Source organism: Schistocerca piceifrons, chromosome 1, assembly GCF_021461385.2.
Source record: "Schistocerca piceifrons isolate TAMUIC-IGC-003096 chromosome 1, iqSchPice1.1, whole genome shotgun sequence".
NCBI lineage: Eukaryota > Metazoa > Arthropoda > Insecta > Orthoptera > Acrididae > Schistocerca > Schistocerca piceifrons.
In genome coordinates, this window is record NC_060138.1 from 698,581,494 (window position 1) to 698,598,189 (window position 16,696).

Genomic DNA, 16,696 nt, shown 5'->3' on the forward strand with positions numbered 1-16,696 from the left:
CGCCTGCCGCTGACAGCAGTAGACGGCGAACGATGACGAATAATGGTGAGACGATTCATCCCCTCCTCCTTCCCCTTAATAACTGTCCACGCCAAGTCAAATGGGCCCTGAGATTTGTAATTTTGTTTTGGTTTGTGTAAACAGCAAGAAAATGAATACATTTGTTTCATGTTTTGATCATATAAGCGATCTTTTACATTCATACATGAACCCCTTAACTATGAACCATTTGTGTTCGATTTCATTTCATTACTGAGATCAAGCAATTGTTGACTCCTAATGTGGGGTAGCCTCATTAGTCATCTACTCATCATTTCATGTCCGACAGCACAGAGAAGAATTCAGAGTACAATACAAAAAATGTCTCTGAGCACTATGGCACTTAACATCTGAGGTCATCAGTCCCCTAGAACTTAGAACTACTTAAACCTAACTAACCTAAGGACATCACACACATCCATGCCCGAGGCAGGATTGGAACCTGCGACTGTAGCGGTCGCGCGGTTCCAGACTGAAGCGCCTGGAACCGCTCGGCCACTCCGGCCGGCAGTACACTACAATATTCTCGTAGACATGCTGACAGTGATTGAATATTTCAACCATGCTGAATTCGTTACTGTACAAAGATTTGTTTGCAGCTGTTGAACTTCGAGATTTTGTTGCAGTTTTAGTAATTTAATGCATAGCTCCAAGCCTTTAGTTCAGATTCGTTGCTAACTGTGAATACCCTGCTTGCACTGAAAACTTAATCACTTATGCTAACTTGTATCTATATTTTGTTCAGTAAGAAGTTATGTCAGACCACCATTCAAATAAATCGATATGTGATTTGAATAAATAGCTAATCAAAGATTTATCCTTCGGCTCAAGCGCATGTAATTATCCTACACGATCTTATTCTCAATCTTTTTTTTCAATAATCACAATTCATACATTTAATTTTTTAGTTATATCACCACTAGCGGACAAACCTGGCGTTTCTCTGTTATTTGTATATAGCTGTGTGTCCACGCCTATATCTCGCAGTGTGTGGCCTTGTGATTGATGGTTATGGCGTCATATATCCTGATCTGTGTCCAACAATGATATAATTTTGTGTATCTGGATACTGTATGCAAAATGCTTTGCGAATGGAGGTAGTAGCTACGAAGTAATACACTGAAGCACCAAAGAAACTGGTATAGGCATCCGTATTCAAATGCAGGGATATGTAAACACGTAGAATACGGCACTGTAATCGGCTAGGTATATAACACAACAAGTGTCTGGTGCAGTTGTTAGATCGGTTACTGGCGCTTCAATGGCATGTTATCAAGATTTAAGTGAGTTTGAACGTGGTAGTATAGCCGGCGCACGAGCGATGGGACACAGTATCTCCGATGTAGTGATGAACTGGGGATTTTCCCGTACGACCATTTTACGAGTGTACCGTGAATATCAGGAATCCGGTAAAACATCAAATCTCCGACATCGCTGCGACCGAAAAAGATCCTGAAAGAACGGGACCAACGACGCAAGTGCAACATTTCCGCAAATTTCTGCAGATTTCAATGCTGGGACATCAACAAGTATCAGGATGCGAACCATTTAACGAAGCATCATCGATATGGGCTTTCGGAGCCGAAGGCCCACTCGTGTACCCTTGATGACTGCACGACACAAAGCTTTACACCTCGCCTGTGCCTGTCAACATCGACATTGGACTGCTGATGACTGGAAACATGTTCCCTGAGATTAGTTGGGTCCATGCCACGTCGTGTTGCGGTACTTCTGTGTGCTTGCGGGCGCCCTACGCGATATTAGGCAGATGTTCCAGTTTCTTTGGTTCTTTAGTGTACAATTAAACGTCATGAATGATGCAGCAGTTTTGCACGCATCTCATTGTTTATCACGTCATATTGCCTGAACTATGCGTCGTACAACAATATAGTTTTGCACTTACATTCAGAATTATATGTGAATACTGTTTGTAAAATGTGTCGGGAATACATTCAATAGTAAAGAAGTAACGATTTATAATGACATGCCTCATGCGATACTTTTACTGCATGAACAAAGGAATGGTAAGGATAAATATTCTTCCTTTCAAAATTTTGTAGGGATTGACAGCGAGAAATTTCGTAAATGTTTGAAATTATGTGCAGAGTTTGTTTGCAAGTCGCTAAGTGCTTTCATTCTCAAATACTGGATGAATAAAGTCTGGGGATTCATGTGTCACGGGCTACGCTTCTTTTTCACTACCCACCGCCTTAAGAGGTAGGTGGTTTTTACCTCCATAGCTATTATCATTTGACAGTAAGGTATAAGCATGAGTATACTAAGCTTGGTTGAAATTGGTCCAGAAGTTTCGAAGGAGATACGGAACTTACATACACCACTGGAAAACTGCTCCTATTAGCGCACAAAAAATGCGAATATTCCTCTTTATTAAAAAGAGGACGACTGAAAAGTTATGTACTAGCCGCCTCATTCTATCTTCTTCAGCACCATAAAATTTTTCCCAAAAATTTGGGCATGCGCATGTAATCGCTCTTTTTTTTAAAAAATGCAGCTCATCTCAAGCTCCCACAAATTCCTCTAATTGTAACTCACTTGCACTCAATAGTCGATTGCTGTAATTCGGTCATTCCCATCTACTGCCCTTTCTCATTCACTCATTCAGCCCAACTCACTGTCATTATCACTTTGTGTCTCTCTGTCACTGTCTCCTGTGTCGCAATCCCATTCGTCCTGTCCTGCTGCTACAGTCTTCTCTCTCTCTCACTGTCTCCCTGTTCTTTCTTACAGCTAATATCTCATTCCTTCTTCTCTACTGTAGCAGTCACTTCACACTGTCTCTCTCTCTCTGCTTTGTTGTCATTGTCATATTGTCTGTTTCTCGTTATCACTGGTTCTCACCCACTTCCACTTTCTCTTCTCTTTATTCCTCCCTGTCCCCCCACCCCTCCGCCGGCACTGTCTCCATCACTCTTTTCAGCACTTTTCTGGCGCTGTCAACCATGTTGCACTGCTATTGTGTACCTCTCTTTCTCTAACACTGTCATTGTCTCCTTCTCTCTTTCTATGACACAACCACCGTCTACTATCTTTCAGTATTTACGACTGTTCTGTCTCTTTGCCACTGCCACTGTCTTCTCCACTCTCAGCATAAAAATGCGCGAATATGTTCGCATACCAAAATTTTTGAAGAAATTTTTAACTGTGTTAAGGAAGGTAAAATGAGGCAGCTGGAACTCGCTTTTCAGTAACAGGCGTTTAAATAAATACGAACAAAAATTCAAATGGCTCTGAGCACTATGGGACTTAACTTGAGGTCATCAGTCCCCTAGAACTTAGAACTACTTAAATCTAACTAACCTAAGGACATCACAAACATCCGTGCCCGAGGCAGGATTCGAAACTGCGACCGTAGCGTCGCGCGGTACCAGAATGAAGTGCCTAGAACCGCTCGGCCACAGCCGCCGGCAAACAGGAACATATTCACCTTCTTTTTGTGCTCCAATAGGAGCATTTTTCCGCTGGTTACCTTCTTTTCACTGCTTCAGCAGGGCATGTAAATCATATGAAAATAAATTCATTGGTCAGAAAAATACAGATAGTTTACTTATGTGAAATTAAATAACACAAAACTAGTTTCACACGTCAAACTGGATTTCACGTACAAAAAAATTTTGCATGTGCTTTAGGACTACAAAATAGGGTTCCCAGATGATAACGGAGACACTTTACAGCATATTTCTACATCTTACGTCATTTTATAAACTACGTTGTCGCCTCACCATGGATTTTACGTGTGCATATTTTACATGTACAAGTATGGTAACTTTGGTTCTCTGTATCTAGGAAACGGATAAAGAAATGAAGAAAATTTTGAAGCTTGTTAGCGATATCGTAAGAAGTTACAGCCATTTGCTGCGCACTGCTGACCCGGAATCAGACTTTGCGTTTTGGTACCCAAAAAATAAGATTTTGGTAGGTTTCTCGATAACGGATAAAGATTTTTGATAACAGAGAGGTGGTTCTCCTAGATAAACGCCTAGAGAATATACCGTTAAAATTTCAACAATTTTCTGCGGTTATTTATTATTCAGACGTCGCCTCAAACCGGATTTTACGCGTAGAAGTATGTTAGCTTTGAACCTCTGTATCTTCGTAACGAATAAAGGTATCATTAAAACTTTCAAGGTTGTTTGAGATCGGGATCTTAGGAATATATCGTAGACATATTCAGCCATTTTCTGCCCATAGCCATCATGGAATCCTGGGATGAGGTTTAGTCCGCTGGTGACGGCGAAAATGAAGCAAGAAGAAGAAAAGGGTGGAGTTTTCCCGGAACGGCTCATGAACTAATGGTGCCTCCACAAGCATCAAAAGCAGAAAGAACCAACCGATTTACTCCTTTTGTCTAAGCAGGATGACGTGTGTAATACTTATACGTTGACCCTGTACTGTAGGATAGTGACCCAAACACATCATTTTGGGTATACAAATAAGTATACAAATCGTCCCTACCCCATGGGATATCCAAAAACAGTTGCTCGACCTATTTATTGCCAACAGAACCCGAGGTATGAGCACTGGAAAATCTTGTTTTATGTGCGGCGTTTTGGAGCATACACTGACGGAAAAGAATTGCAACACCAAGAAACGAAAGCTGCAACATATTCGAAAGTTGAGAGGCATGTTTCTACATCTGAAGGATGAAGTCTATTCAAGTATCATGCGAGACGCATAAGAGTGGCACTATAAGTGCCATTATAAGGATGCAAACCATTTTTGCTTTGAACACACGCTGTAACGGTCGCGAACGTTATTTGCCTTTGAGATTGGGCATGGTGAGCTACCGTTAGTCAAGAACGCCATTAAAAACATTCAATGAGTTTCGAAGACGTGTACTAGGGCTACGAGAAGATGGATGTACTTTCTGCGACACAGCAGAAAGACTTGGCAGGAATGTAGCCGCTGTACATGATTGCCGGCAGCGGTGGTCACAAGAATTTACAGTCGGCCTCGGGGCACCACTGAGAGGGATACCCTCGTGAACGGCGTATGGCTCTGGTGCAGCGTACTGTACCTGCAGCAGCAATCTGAGCAGCAGGTGAAACCAGTCACACAACGAACTATTGCAAGTTGGCTACCTCAAGGACATCTCCGAGACAGCCGTCATGTAGCGAGTACACCGCTGGCCACAAACCACCGTCATTTGCACCTTCAGTGGTGTCGAGCGAGAGCTCTTTGGAGATTAGGGTGGAGATCTGTTGCATTTTCTGTTCTAAGCTAACTCTGCCTTGGTGCCAGTGATGGCCACATGATGGTGCTGGTTAGAAGAAGACCAGCTGAGGACATGCAACCATCGTGTCTGCGTACTAGAACCACTGGACTTACACTGGGAGTTACGGTCTGGGGTGCGATTTCGTATGACAGCAGGCTATCCCATGTACTCTGACTGAAAAATTCAGCGTCAGTCTGGTAATTCGGCCTGTTGTCATTCATGAACAGCATTCCAGGTGGTGTTTTCCAACAGGATAACGCTTGCCCAAATACCGCTTTTGTAACCCAACGTGCTCTACAGAGTGTCGAAATGTTGCCTTGGCCTGCTCGATCACCAGATCTGTCTCCAATCGAGCACATATGGGACATCATCGAACGACAACTCCAGCATCATCCACAAACACCAACAATATTCCCTGTATCGACCGACCAAGCGCAGCAAGCTTCGAACTCCTTCCCACAAACTGACTTCCGGCACCAGTACTACACAATGCACTCACGTTTGCAATCTTGGATTCAACATTCTGTCGGTTACACCGGTTATTAATGTACCCACATTCCTCATTACAAAGGGTTCTCTCGCGCTTACATGAATTTACATCTACATCTACATCTACATTTATACTCCGCAAGCCACCCAACGGTGTGTGGCGGAGGGCACTTTACCTCCCTTTCCTGTTCCAGCCACGTATGGTTCGCGGGAAGAACGACTGCCGGAAAGCCTCCGTGCGCGCTCGAATCTCTCTAATTTTACATTCGTGATCTCCTCGGGAGGTATAAGTAGGGGGAAGCAATATATTCGATACCTCATCCAGAAACGCACCCTCTCGAAACCTGGACAGCAAGCTACACAGCGATTCAGAACGCCTGTGATCTTGCATTGTTAATCCCTTAATTACGTTACTAGGAAATGTATTCCAGAAATTTCATTGGTCTACATTAATTATTTGTTGTTGTTGAGATATTTACATGCCGATACACACACACACATACACACTCATTTCTGTAATAAGTATAGATTTATAACTGTTAATTAAGGTGCTTCATTATCGATCCATGCTTCTATAAGGGCTTTAAACAACAGTACTTGGCCAAACCCCTTTTGCTTGGATAGCCATGCTATAACCTAAGGTCGTATACACCGCCAGCCCTATAGTGGCTAGGTTGCAACGAAATTACTGTTACCTATGCTCCGGTGAAGATGCACTATGACAACATTTACATTCCAGTTTTAGAACAGCGAACATTGAAAAGGATCTCATCCCGCTTCTTTGTGAGAAATTAAGTATCTCATTTTTAATCTCAGTCTAAACAAGAGATACATATTACTTACTGAAGAGCTCTGTGCCTTCGCGGACAATGAATCTGTTCCGGCTAAAACAATACAAACAAGTCAGTTACTTTCAAAAAAGATTAAATTTCTTGGAATTGGTCGTTAGGAACGGAAAAGCAGCTTCGCTAAAGTTCGGAGTCCTGGGACGTTCAGTCGTATATGTGAAGCCTCTTCCACATACATCGTGAAGCCATCGCCCTACCGAGAAAATAGATACGACTACGTCCAGTGGAGGTCAAATGTGCAAAAAGGTGCAAAAGAGATGACAGGAATGAAGGGAAATTGTTTCATGCATCCCCTTGTGCAGTGAATGGAAAAATCTGATGATTTGAGCAACTTTGACGGAGGGCAGACTGTGATGACCAACAAATGGAACAAGTATCGCCGAAGGGTATAGGCTTGTCGGATGCTTTTATTAGATGCTCTCATAAGTATTAGTCGAAGGCTGGTGAATGGCGGAGGAATCACTAATGGATGATATGGTGTGACGTAAGTTTACATCTCATCAGAAAGGTGGACGTCGAAGAACAAGATGTCATGTGAAAAGCTGTAGATGGCTACATGCGGTGTAACAGACAGTGGAGTGTACAACGCTAGGCGAAGCACAAGGGCTTAGAATCACATCACTGACTGCACACTAAGGCCAATGGGCCTCAAAGGCAAACGATCTGTCAAGAGTGCATAACGTTTATGCAGTGGACGTAGTGTCGTGTTCAAAAATGTTCAGATGTGTGTGAAATCTTATGGGACTTAACTGCTAAGGTCATCATTCCCTAAGCTTACACACTACTTAACCTAAATTATCCTAAGGACAAATACACACACCCATGCCCGAGGGAGGACTCGAACCTCCGCAGGAACCAGCCGCACAGTCCATGACTGCAGCACCTGAGACCACTCGGCTAATCTCGCGCGGCGTAGTGTCGTGTTACATTGGGAATGAGTTGCCTAGCCACATGAACGATGTTTCTTGCGCGTCAGATCTCTCCCACTATCTGTATACGCCGTCGTCTAGGAGAACATCTAACGACATATACAGGGTGTTACAAAAAGGTACGGCCAAACTTTCAGGAAACATTCCACACACACAAATAAAGAAAAGATGTTATGTAGACATGTGTCCGGAAACGCTTAATTTCCATGTTAGAGCTCATTTTAGTTTCGTCAGTATGTACTGTACTTCCTCGATTCACCGCCAGTTGACCCAATTGAGGGAAGGTAATGTTGACTTCGGTGCTTGTGTTGACATGCGACTCATTGCTCTACAGTACTAGCATCAAGCACATCAGTACGTAGCATCAACAGGTTAGTGTTCATCACGAACGTGGTTTTGCAGTCAGTGCAGTGTTTACAAATGCGGAGTTGGCAGATGCCCATTTGATGTATGGATTAGCACGGGGCAATAGTCGTGGCGCGGTACTTCTGTATCGAGACGGATTTCCAGAACTAAGATGTCCCGACAGGCAGACGTTCGAAGCAATTGATCGGTGTCTTACGGAGCACGGAATATTCCAGCCTATGACTCGCGACTGGGGAAGACCTAGAACGACGAGGACACCTGCAATGGACGAGTCAATTCTTCGTGCAGTTGACGATAACCCTAATGTCAGCGTCAGAGAAGTTGCTGCTGTACAAGGTAACGTTGACCACGTCACTGTATGGAGAGTGCTACGGGAGAACCAATTGTTTCCGTACCATGTACAGCGTGTGCAGGCACTATCAGCAGCTGATTGGCCTTCACGGGTACACTTCTGCGAATGGTTCATCCAACAATGTGTCAATCCTCATTTCAGTGCAAATGTTCTCTTTACGGATGACGCTTCATTCCAACGTGATCAAATTGTAAATTTTCCTAATCAACATGTGTGGGCTGACGAGAATCCGCACGCAATTGTGCAATCACGTCATCAACACAGATTTTCTGTGAACGTTTGGACTGGCATTGTTGGTGATGTCTTGACTGGGCCCCATGTTCTTCCACCTACGCTCAATGGAGCACGTTATCATGATTTCATACGGGATACTCTACCTGTGCTGCTAGAACATGTGCCTTTACAAGTACGACACAACATGTGGTTCATGCACGATGGAGCTCCTGCACATTTCAGTCGAAGTGTTCGTACGCTTCTCAGCAATAGATTCGGTGACCGATGGATTGGTAGAGGCGGACCAATCCCATGGCCTCCACGCTCTCCTGACCTCAACTTTCTTGACTTTCATTTATGGGGGCATTTGAAAGCTCTTGTCTACGCAACCCCGGTACCAAATGTAGAGACTCTTCGTGCTCGTATTGTGGACGGCTGTGATACGATACGCCATTCTCCAGGGCTGCATCAGCGCATCAGGGATTCCATGCGACGGAGGGTGGATGCATGTATTCTCGCTAACGGAGGACATTTTGAACATTTCCTGTAACAAAGTGTTTGAAGTCACGCTGGTACGTTCTGTTGCTGTGTGTTTCCATTCCATGATTAATGTGATTTGAAGAGAAGCAATAAAATGAGCTCTAACATGGAAAGTAAGCGTTTCCGGACACATGCCACATCACATATTTTCTTTCTTTGTTTGTGAGGAATGTTTCCTGAAAGTTTGGCCGTACGTTTTTGTAACACCCTGTATATCGTGAAATCTACACCGTCCAATATTGACATCGATGGTCGGAGATGTAATTGTTAACCTGTATAGTAGATTTATGCAACCCTCTCTGTGACCTACATAAGGCTCCATGAAAGCCTTGAACTTACCAAATAATAGCTAATGTCGTTCCCCTAACCGACATGGTGCTTGCTTTCCGGAAGGACTACACAGCGAACATGTGGCATGCACAGCGTATGGATTATTCAAGTAATCTTTGCCTTCAACTTCAGAGTTATAGCAAGGTATGGAAAAAAATGGCATGCGGCCAACCACCAGTCAAATTTCTTTTCGTAACTAAAGAAATTGCATAGTTTACCAGTGAAAATTTGGTGTCGTTTGTAGTAAGTCATGTACAAAGATTTCTTCTTACGGGGCAGATGCAACTTTATAGGTCCATTCTGTAAAATGAAGAAAGTGCACAATAGTTGCTTAATCAACAATTTTTATTGTATACACTACCGGTTTCGGAACACTTAAAATTCCATCATCTGATGTAACCTGTAATAATGGAAATACTGTTACACGACAGTGCAAGGAGAGACTCAATTCTGAAATGTCAGGTAAGGAACGATGCGGCAAAAAATTTCTAAGATGAATACAAATAAATTAAAAGAGAGAACAGGGCGTTACAAACAAAATCACTTAACCATCCGGTCATCCTCACCCCAGTGTTGCTTGCAATGGAACCAGAAATTCCATGTCAGAAGGATAAAAGGGAACTAGAAAAATCCTAGAAGATATACATCACGACCGGACATCAAAAATCACTAGAATCTTGAAACATTTAAAATGTAATAAAAAGGGGAATAGAATGTTTTCATTCTTACAGTTTACACCAGACGATGAAACTGTAAGTGTATCAATGTAAAACTGCTGACTAAGCAACTGTTGTGCGGTTTCTTTATTTTACAAAACACGTCATTTCTCAATATTTCTTCTTGTGTGTGTCTTACTCATGAGCGTAAGCACTTACCCTTTTTGTGGCTGTCTCTAGCGATGCGAAGGTCGTCCTCGCGACTTATCATGACTCATGGTCTATGGGAATTCTTTCTCCTTGCACGTGAGCCTCAGCATTCAACCTTGTTCCCGCGAACCACAATGATACATATTTCCTTGTGACCCTACATTATATTAGGGACAGAGAAGCCATTTGCCTGGCAGCTGAAGACAAGTATTCGTCTTTGTAGCGGTTCTCAGTGGCTACAGACAGACCAACAGAGCAACTCCACACATGTCTGTAAGTACGAGAAGTCTCTGTCTTGCTGCTGAGCATCAGCTCTTACCCTTGTAAAAGCGTCCTAGGGTGATAAGGAGGTTCACTGTAATGATACCACATGGTTTTGAGTATGGGTAAAATCTGTCCTAGAGGTTAGCATTAGCACTTACCCTTCTTGCTGACAGACGGGCAATCTAGATGGAATTCTAATTATGATCTTTGAGACATCGAAACTTTTCTCATCACAGTTCAACATGGGTTTCCAGGTATTCTGTCCCGCATTGTCTCACAATCCTGGTTGTGGGAAAGATCTTACCTTGCATATATCACTCTTGTGGAGGTCTATTGTCATGAACGTATTGTCATAGTGCCACAACATAGTATCGAATGTAGGGGACCAACTACTTTGTAAGTAAATTTCATGTCATCCTTGTTGAGGAAATACTGCAAATGCTCGATGACGCGGCAAGATTGCTGATGGTAAGAGGTGGCACACCAATTCCTCACCTTAACAACATTGTCACTCAGATTAACATTCATGTTTTAGGTCTTGATCTTGGTGCCCCTTGTACTACATTTGATGTATGTGGTTTATGACTTTTTACATGAGGAAAATGTGGGCAGAGTATTCTTATAACTGCATGTGTAACCTGTGCAGAGGGATGCAGAACAGGGAGAGAGATGGATTGGGGATCATAAATGCAATAGTGTAGTGAGCAGGCTGTGTGAGTGATTCTCAGAAGCAGCGCTCAGTGGATAGTATCTGCAGAGAGACACCTGGCCATAGCACTGTCCTCATTCCACGTAGGATCCTTATAGTCAGACAGGAGCGAGCCGGTTTGCAAAACATTTTACCTGGGCCAGGCTGCAGTCAATCGCGAAGGCAGCCATTTAGCACAAAGAGGGTGGAGGAAGCCATCTAGGAGAGAGTTCCGTAAACTGATCTCTTGTGCAAACGGTGGGAAGGTCATAAAACTCTGTGCATTTTCATGTTAGAAGCTGGGACGATACAGACAGAGCCGCTGGTGCACATGTTTAGTGGAAAAAAGACTGTAATCTCCTGATGCCAGGAATTCGTCAGGTTCTTTCAGCGAGAAGCAGAAACATATATTTCGTGGGCATGTCTGTCTGGGAAGTTTAACACCTTCTTTCAGAAATTGGGAATGGGCGGCACAGAAAAGAAATTAGATCTCTCTGTAGTCTGGGTAGATGTTTTTTGTCAAAACATGACCATGCTTACCGTGAGAACGACGTCTCCCAAGTCCAAAATATTCTTTTTTTCAGACAAGAGAGATTTGGAGTTGCTGATTGGGTTCTCTCAGGTTATGCAAAGTGAAAGCTTGCTCCCCCAGTGTGGGAGTCCTGGTGCTGTGTTTGGATTGCCTACCAGGCCAAAAGAACAGTCAAGAAGAGAGATTCAATGAGTAGAGTAGAGTTTGATTCATTGTGCAATGTGGGGCAGTTTCATGTTTGCTAATTCGGCTTCCGCACAGAGGGCTGATGGACACTGGTTGTGTTTCTTTGCCGTCTTTGTCTTCTGGTCGTGTTCTGATCGAGAACTTCTGGTCTTTCCGTAGTGGGTGAGACACGTAGTCTGTATCTTATGGTAGACTAAGAGCCAGTGGCAGTTTCCAACTGTACCATCAATGGAACTGCACATCATCTCGGACTTATTGTGTCATGAGGGTGGACTTATTCGACATGAGTTAGCCATCTGACGTTTGGCAATTCCAGCATGCATTGTCATGCGTGTGAGTCAAATTGCTTTGGCCAGAGCAGCGAATGGGTGCACTTCGCACTGAAATCTACCGCAATATCAGAGCTCTGATAGGGAAAATTCCCGCGTTCTGATAATCATAGCGCCAAACCGCTTAGTTTGCAAATTTTCGCGGATGCATCAGAACACTACAGCTGCCGCAGCACGCAGTTTTCTGCTACCGCCTGAATCAAGGTGAAAGGGTAAAGTATTGCTGCACAAGCGAAGCGTTGTTAAATGATATGCACAGCTACCTGTTCTCAGTTGAACCATAGTTTGCGCTATAATTGATTCCATTTAAATAGAGTTGGACCTCACAATGGACTCGTGTAAACAAAGTCAGACTGCGTTGTAAAAGGGACTAATTTAGGGGAGAATTTGTATAGCTCCCCCCTTCCCCCCAAATGTATGCTTTGCCAATCAAACACCATTCCTTTTCTGATTTGTGTTTGTCATTTGTGAATGCTTTATCATCTAGCTGTAGTTACAAAAGGCTTAATAAAACTTGTCAGTATTTTGTAAACTTAACTGCACCACTGTTCTCATTCACACTCCTTGAGCTATTCACTGTATTTATTTTATTGTGGTGGTCCGTGGGTAAACCAGCAATTTAAAGTTCAGTCTTATTAAATTAGTTAATTTGATTATTAATTTGAGTTCTGAAAGTGACCGGAAACATAGGCAACAAAAGTGTCAAGAGTAAATCACTAATTCATTTGCATAAAATTGAGTAGCTCACGATTTGAAGGTTATTGAGAAGATAGTAAAAATAATAACATCACTCAGATATATATTTATGATTAAAGCAAGCGACGGCTTGCAGTGGATACAGATGAATTCATAGATACAGAATGACAACGACCGCCACAAACTGATTTGTGCTGACTGCTGTCAACGTAACTAACAGACAAAACTGTGTTTCCAGAATGAGATTTTCACTCTGCAGCGGAGTGTGTTTACTGTCTCTACACCTATGAACGAAAAAGCGTAAAGCCGAGTTAACGGTTGAAACTTCCTGGCAGATTAAAACTGTGTGCCGGACTCACGCCCCGTCCTCACAGCTTTACTTCTGCCAGTACCTCGTCTCCTACCTTCCAAACTTTACAGAAGCTCTCCTGCGAACCTTGCGGAACTAGCACTCCTGAAAGAAAGGATATTGCGGGGACATGGCTTAGCCACAGCCTAGGGGATGTTTCCAGAATGAGATTTTCACTCTGGAGCGGAGTGTGTGCTGATATGAAACTTCCTGGCAGATTAAAGCTGTGAGGACGGGGCGTGAGTCGTGCTTGGATAGCTCAGTTGGTAGAGCACTTGCCCGCGAAAGGCAAAGGTCCCGAGTTCGAGTCTCGGCCCGGCACACAGTTTTAATCTGCCACGAAGTTTCATATCAGCGCACACTCCGCTGCAGAGTGAAAATCTCGTTCTCGAGTCAACGGTTGCTGAGATGTGTGTAACTGAATCTGAAAATGTCGCCTTTATTGACACGTAAGATCATTAAACTATTGCCAACTGTTAGCTAAATTTGACAGCGGTCCAGAAGCAGTCAATACTCGTCATCATCGTTCGATACCTATTGATTTGATTACTCTGATCGACCACCGAGCCGTAACTCTTCTTAGAGCTAGCAGATAGTATGCTGGTCGGTTATCCGTCCTTGAAACGTGGCATAATGATGAAATTGTGGAAGCTGTCTGCGTCAGAGGTAAGTGTTACTACTTGCCTTTCGCGTGGCAGTCTACTTTGATCCGCAGGCCCAGCCATCGGTGGTATGAGATCTTTGGCACAGGGAGGCTGTGGAATCAGGCAGCGAGTGCCAGAACTCACCCTTCTTGCGGCGGTCTATGGTGATGGGCAGGCCGTCTTCGCGGCGCCACATGATCTTGGGCGTGGGGAAGCCCTCCGCCCTGCAGGTGAGCGTCAGGTTCTGGTGCTCGCGGACCGCCACCGTCGACAGCGTGGACTCTTCGTCAACGATGGTAGGTGGCACTGTGGAAGAACGGCTCAGTTGTCTCTTACGTTCGTGATTGCACGCAGTGTGTAATATTTGCGGAAGCATTCTGTTTAGAGATAATTTTGCCTTGGTTCATTCTGAAGCCTTTACAAATATCAAAAAGTGACTGAGAGTGTAAAATTAGAATGAAACAAGTATGTAGTAGGAGTCAAGGAAAGAACAAAAATCGGGGAGATAGAAAAACTAGAGATGAAAATACTGAGAAATACTTACGGGACAATTCAGAAATAGGGGATATGTATAAAGAGATTGATAAAAGAACTACACGAACAGGAAGAGAGGATTGCAAACAATACCAACAAAGAAAAGAGCATAGTTTTACGGACACATACATAGGATGAACGACTACAGACTGACCATGAAGTCACTTGCTACAGAGGCGACTAATCCACTGAAAACCAACTGGATAATAAAGAAAACCATGACTGATCTCAAGAAGCTAAATGTCTCCACAGAAAATACAAGAGACAGAAAAAATACAGAAAGAAGCAGAAAACAGAAACTGGGGCAAACGTTCAAAAAATGTGTGTGTGTGAATTAGTAAGGGACCAAACTACTTAGGTCATCGGTCCCTAGACTTACACTAACTTATGCTAAGAACAACACACCAGTCCGTGACATGACGCTTCGACTCCGAGCGGCCGCAAACGTTCAAACAGTAAAAAAAGGGAAAGAACTGGGCAGAAGAGAGAAAGAAGAAACAGGGTGAATATATGAGAGGTTTTTGGGAAGAAAGGAGAAAGACAAAATATTGATTGTGCTTTGGCGCTCTCCTTAAGGGGGAATTACGAGTAGCAGTAGTATTAATAATAATAATAACAATAATAATAATAGCCGGCCGAAGTGGCCGTGCGGTTAAAGGCGCTGCAGTCTGGAACCGCAAGACCGCTACGGTCGCAGGTTCGAATCCTGTCTCGGGCATGGATGTTTGTGATGTCCTTAGGTTAGTTAGGTTTAACTAGTTCTAAGTTCTAGGGGACTAATGACCTCAGCAGTTGAGTCCCATAGTGCTCAGAGCCATTTGAACCAATAATAATAGTCTAGTAGAATCCAGCATCTGAGGGCTCCATCATAAATTACTTTAAATTAAAATAAAAAAGAATATAGTGCACATGGATTGAAGAAGTTCGACATCTTAAGGAACATGAGGGTAAATTCAAATGAAACAAACAAGGAATGAAAACAGAAGGAATAGAGATGGCACAAACTGGGCACTAGGTCTGGGAAAGGCATGTGGTGGTGTCAAGGGCGCAATTCTCAAGGAGCTGAAGTACACTTTTGGAGAAATAGATGTTCGAGAGAAAAATAAAAGATCAAAGTGGTCAAAATAATAGACGTATTTAACGGACAGAAGTATTCATCTGTATAGAAGAAGGAATTCAACAGCTATTTAGAATAAAGGAAAATATTTATTGTGGCAACGCAAAAACAGAAGTGTATGAAGAAAAGGGACATTTCCATATCCGATATCTGTTACCGTAAGTATAATAAGATATATGAAAGTAAACAATCGGAAAGACAGGTATGAGAATTTTAAAGAATTAGACAGTAAAAGCTGAGTATCACGAAGTATTGTAACTCTTGAGAAAAGTCTGAGCCGCTTCTTACGCGGAAAATTTGTGCCGTTCCTTATGTAGACAACACTCAGATTTCTGACTGCGTTGATATTCTTCCTACACTTCATTGCAACAGCTTCCTATGTCATGAATCTGTTGCTCTGAAGTTTTCATGTGACAAATACATCGTACTCTGCTGAAAATTTTTCCTTGTTTGCATACACTCAGTAAAATGTGAGTTTCCGTCTTCCAGTTAATGTCCACTCGTCTCCCTAAAACGTAAGTTACTTAAGAGGGCAATGACCTTATTGCAGAAGAAGTGTTGACTAGTTTCAGCGGTCGAAGGGGACGTATGAGGAGAGAACTACAGGTAAGAGATGCATGACTGATGGTACTGACCAATTAATTAATTTCATTCATGAGATTTGGTACCATTTTAAGACGTCATGTGCAACAGTAAGAGGTGTACGTGCAATGAAGAAATGGAAGCTAATAGAAGGTAACAGGCATTGAACGTTGGCCAAGTAAGCAATGAAGTAAAGTAACTGTAGAACACTCTAGAAATGGGACAGCGCTCGTAATTCACGGGCAGATTAGGAAGTCTACCGCCTGGTAAGACAGCGTAAGTATTTTTTTTTTACCCGAAGCCAGTTTGCTGGCTGGATTTTGGCCACGGATGAGCTGCTAACTACCAAGAGGTGCAAATGACGCAGTGCCGCTCCACATAATTATAATATTTCTAGCAGGGTTTTAATCAGTGAGGACGTGATGTAGGACTGCCTACTATCCTGGCACAAAGAGGTCACCATTCGAGCGAAAAATCGAAAAAGGCGTATAAATAATGAAAATTACAATGTAATCAGAGCTGTCAAATGTAAGGCAATTAAACATAGAAAATATTAATGAGTATATTTAG

General features: G+C 43.0%; 1 protein-coding gene across 1 annotated transcript in view; it reads right to left on the reverse strand.

Moving 5' to 3' along the window:
* Positions 1-16,696, reverse strand: part of LOC124768767 (lachesin-like) — a 270,681-nt gene that overhangs the window by 112,044 nt on the left and 141,941 nt on the right. The window contains exon 4 of the mRNA XM_047249158.1: positions 14,038-14,199. Coding sequence (XP_047105114.1) covers positions 14,038-14,199 — 162 coding nt within the window. The remainder of the gene's footprint in view (positions 1-14,037; positions 14,200-16,696) is intronic.